We start from the raw sequence: 4,331 nt of genomic DNA on the forward strand, positions 1-4,331 counted from the left end.
GCTGCATGGGAGAACAGCTGCCACTGCCGTAAAGGAGGCTGATCGGCCAACAGCTCTTCAGGAAGTTCAGTGTATGTGTGTGTATGGTGGGGAGAGTGGTCTCATTCATGGGGATGGTGTCCCACCCGTAGGGCCATTTCCAAATCCCAAATGTGGCGAGCCGTGGACAAACACTTAGGATTCGAAAGGTTATCCCTTCTGTCCCTTTCCACATTTTGATCATTCAAAAAGTTTCTCCCCTGTGTGGGTTCTCTGATGCCTTTGAAGACTGCCACTCGTACTAAATCTCTTTCCACACTCCAAGCATTCAAAAGGCTTCTCCCCTGTGTGGATTGTCTGATGATATTGAAGATTGCCACTCCAACTGAATCTTTTCCCACACACTGAGCATTCAAAAGGCTTCTCTCCTGCGTGGGTTCTCTGATGATTTTGAAGATTGCCACTCTGACTGAATCTCTTTCCACACTCTGAGCATTCAAAAGGCTTCTCCCCTGTGTGGGTTCTCTGATGATATTGAAGACTGCCGCTTGTACGAAGTCTCTTTCCACACTCCAAGCATTCAAAAGGCTTCTCCCCTGTGTGGGTTCTCTGATGCTTTTGAAGATTGCCACTGCACAAGAATCCCTTTCCACACTCTGAGCATTCAAAAGGCTTCTCCCCTCTGTGGGTTCTCTGATGATATTTAAGACTGCCACTTATACTATATCTCTTTCCACACTCCAAGCATTCAAAAGGCTTCTCTCCTGTGTGGGTTCTCTGATGACATTGAAGATTGCCACTCTGACTGAATCTCTTTCCACACTCTGAGCATTCATAAGGTTTCTCCCCTGTGTGTGTCCTCTGATGATATTGAAGGTGGCCACTATGACTGAATCCCTTTCCACACACTGAGCATTCAAGAGGCTTCTCTCCTGTGTGGGTTCTCTGATGCTTTTGAAGATCGCCACTGCACATGAATTTCTTTTCACACTCTGAGCATTCAAAAGGCTTCTCCCCTGTGTGGATCTTCTGATGATGTTTAAGACTGCCACTATGACTGAATCTCTTTCCACATTCTGAGCATTCAAAAGGCTTCTCCCCTGTGTGGATTCTCTGATGCCTTTGAAGAGCATAACTCGCAATAAATCTCTTTCCACACTCCCAGCATTCAAAAGGCTTCTCCCCTGTGTGGGTTCTCTGATGCGTTTCAAGATGGCCATTCCGATTGAATCTCTTTCCACACTCTGAGCATTCAAAAGGCTTCTCCCCTGTGTGGATCTTCTGATGATATTGAAGACTGCCACCCCACATGAATCTCTTTCCACACACTGAGCATTCAAAAGGCTTCTCTCCTGTGTGGGTTCTCTGATGCTTTTGAAGACTGCCACTCGTACTAAATCTCTTTCCACACTCCAAGCATTCAAAAGGTTTCTCCCCTGTGTGAGTTTTCTGATGCTGCTTAATATTACTACTGAGACTGAATTTATGTCTTGTCTCTGAGTATTCAGGTGTCCCCTGTTTCTTTATTCTTTGATGTGCAAGAAGCTGTGATCTATTTCTGAAATACTTTCTGCACTGAATGGATCTACTTGCTTTCATTTTTCTGTGCTTTGGAAAATATATATTCCACTGTCTTCCGTCACGCTTCTCAGCCATACAGACAACTTTCTTTCTCTTCACTTTGATTGGATTCCTAACTTTATCCGGCATTTCCTGATGAAGTTTCTCACCCTCCTCATTCCTCTGATCATCGTCTGCTGGAATAAAGAGAGAGAAACTGTTAGCACTTGGGAAGGCTGGTAAGATCCAAAGGCATCTATGGGACTGCAGGAGGAAAGGACTGATGGCCCTTTGGCTTCATCCAGCTGGACTGATCTCAGCCACCCCTCCACCTCCCCCCAAGAATATCTGGTATTTAAGGATACCTCCCCCACCCGTGAAGAACTTCAGCTGAACTCTTGCCCAGAAGGAGCGTCTGAGCCTCCAGATTATGGCCTCCCTCCCTCCTTACCCACCGGCCTCTATGATTGTACCAGACCAAATGTGGCTCAGGAGGGAATCAGGAATCTCCTATGGTTACTTCTGGCCTGTTCTCTTGACATAAGAGTGAAGGTCACTCACTCCGAACCAACTCATTTGGGAAGGAGACATGCTCTTGGGAGCCTTTAGAACAGCGTTTCCCAAACTTTTTCCCGCTGTGGCCCAGTTATTTTTACACTTCTCCTTCGTGGCCCACTAAAATTTGGGGGGTGGAAACTTTGAGGGTGGAAGTGGGAGATGGGAAATGATGTACAAACAAGACTAAAACTATTGCAATGTTTTGTTTAGGAAAAGTAGGAGAACAGTGGGATTTTGCAATGCAGTTTTTAAAATAAAACATCAAGAAAAAGCACAAGGATCACACAGCAGAAAAATAAAACTATAAAATGCTCTCAGCCTGGGAAAACATGAAATGGCAGGGGGTGGGAAGGAGAGAGGGAGGAGAGAGAGAGAGAAAAAGAAAGAAAGTGAGAAAGAGAGAAAGAAAAATATGAAATGGCAGCATGGGAAAACATGAAATGGCAGGGTATTTCAAGCTTCTTCCCCGTCACCCAACTCTACTCAGATTAGCAATGGCGAGCGAGGGAGAGAGTGAGGAAGACAGGGGAAAAGACTATCTGACAGAGAGAGAGAGAGAGGAAGGGGAGGGGAAATAAAGCAAATAGAGGAAAAGAAAGACTGACTGACAGAGAGACAGAAGGAAAGAAAAAGAAAGAATGAAAGGGAGGGAGGGAAGGGGAGAGAGTTGGAAACAGTAAAAAAGAAAGAGAAAGGAAGGAAAAGGGAGGGAAGGATTGAAAGAAAGGAGGGACAAAAGGAAGAAAGAAAGAGAAAAAGAAAAATGGAAAGAAATGGGACGGGAGCAACTCACCTTTTAAATTACTGACTCTAGCAGCACAAGCAGGCCTGGATCCCCTGACCTCAGCTGGCCAAGGGAAGTCAGGCCTAGTTCCCCCCCCTGCCTCCTCCTCCCTCCCTCCCTCCCCCACCCCATGTCAGTTTCAGGCTGGTTAAGGCGCCCCCTCCCCCCCATTCGGCGGGGAAAACAGCGCTGATATTTCACTCAGCATGCTGACAGGCCAGCAGCGGGTTGAACGTACATCTGAAAAGGCCACCGCTGCTGCTCCCTCCCCTGCACTTCCTGGATGGGAAGGAAACAGGGGGGAGGGAGCAGCAGTGGTGGCCTTTTCATACGTTTGTTCGACCTGCTCTTGCGCTGAGAGTTCAGCGCCGTTTTCCCCGCCGGCGGGGGAAGGGGCACCTTACCCAGCCTTAAACTGACCTGAGGGGGGAGGGAGGAGTCATGAGGGGGGTGCAGTGCTGCGGGGAGGAGGCACGGGGGGGGGGGGATGACAGGCCACTGGTGGCCCTGCGAGCTGCCACTGAGGCCGGCATGGTCCAGTGCCGGATCCCGACCCTGCCGTTGGGAAACGCCGCACTAGAAGAACCCTGAAATCTGTCTTTAAATTCAAGGCAGCGCCCCCCTGTGGGTCCGTGCTCCCCACCCCCAGCTCCGTGCCCCACCTCCCACCGAGACTCCTCCTCTTCCCTCCCTTCCCCACCCTATGTCGATTTCAATGCCGGAACTGGCTCTAGAGCCACGTTCCGGCTATCTAAAGCCCTCCCTCCGCCGATCACTTGATCAGCAGGTAAAACCGCACCTCAAGGCCGCGCTCAGAATCTGTCAGGACCAGCCTCCTGAAAGGGCGGCCCCGCTGCCACTGACTCCTCCCCTCCTTACTTCCTGAATGGCAGAGGCATTGAAATTGACATGGGGTTGGAAGGAAGGGAGGAGGAGGCGGGGGGCAATGTACGCATTTGCCTTGGGGGAGGGGGGGAGGCCGAATTTGCCGCCCCCGCCTTGCTGGCGCCCTAGGCAACCGCCCAGTTTTCCTAGTGGGGGAGCCGGCCCTGGGGATGCTGCTGAGTCTCTTGAAAATTCCATCCAGCAGGACCTTTGATTGGGTCATTCATACCACCTGATCCTAGAGAGGGAAGGCTAACTTTATGCTCCTGGGATGCTAGTACACCTGGATGTTTCCTTGCTGCATCATGACGAATACATCTCTCTAGAGTAAATAAGGCTCCAGTTGCAATACTGATGCTGCAACAAGGAGTGCCGTTTAGGTGCTTCCTATCTTAGACAGAATAGTTAGCTTTTTCTTAATGTACTGTTGCTGAGCTGCAGAAACTGTGTTGTTTTGTGATGTCTTATTTTCTAATTATCAATATACTTTATTTTGAAGAGGGGTCTGTTTTACTTGTGTGAAGCCAGTGAATCGGGTGTCGCTCAAGTACAAAGAGAAGTGACC

General features: G+C 49.1%; 1 protein-coding gene across 1 annotated transcript; it reads right to left on the reverse strand.

Annotated features, from left to right (window-relative positions):
- Positions 1–219: 219 nt before the first annotated feature.
- Positions 220–1,689, reverse strand: LOC132571640 (gastrula zinc finger protein XlCGF57.1-like). Its single transcript, XM_060238437.1, has one exon. It carries the CDS (start codon positions 1,687–1,689, stop codon positions 220–222), a length of 1,470 nt encoding a protein of 489 aa, XP_060094420.1.
- Positions 1,690–4,331: the final 2,642 nt, after the last annotated feature.

This window comes from Heteronotia binoei, chromosome 5, assembly GCF_032191835.1.
Source record: "Heteronotia binoei isolate CCM8104 ecotype False Entrance Well chromosome 5, APGP_CSIRO_Hbin_v1, whole genome shotgun sequence".
Lineage (NCBI taxonomy): Eukaryota > Metazoa > Chordata > Lepidosauria > Squamata > Gekkonidae > Heteronotia > Heteronotia binoei.

Bases quoted from the DNA above. Each gene is read 5' to 3' on its own strand.
- LOC132571640 (XM_060238437.1), bottom strand. From the start codon at position 1,689: ATGCCGGATAAAGTTAGGAATCCAATCAAAGTGAAGAGAAAGAAAGTT.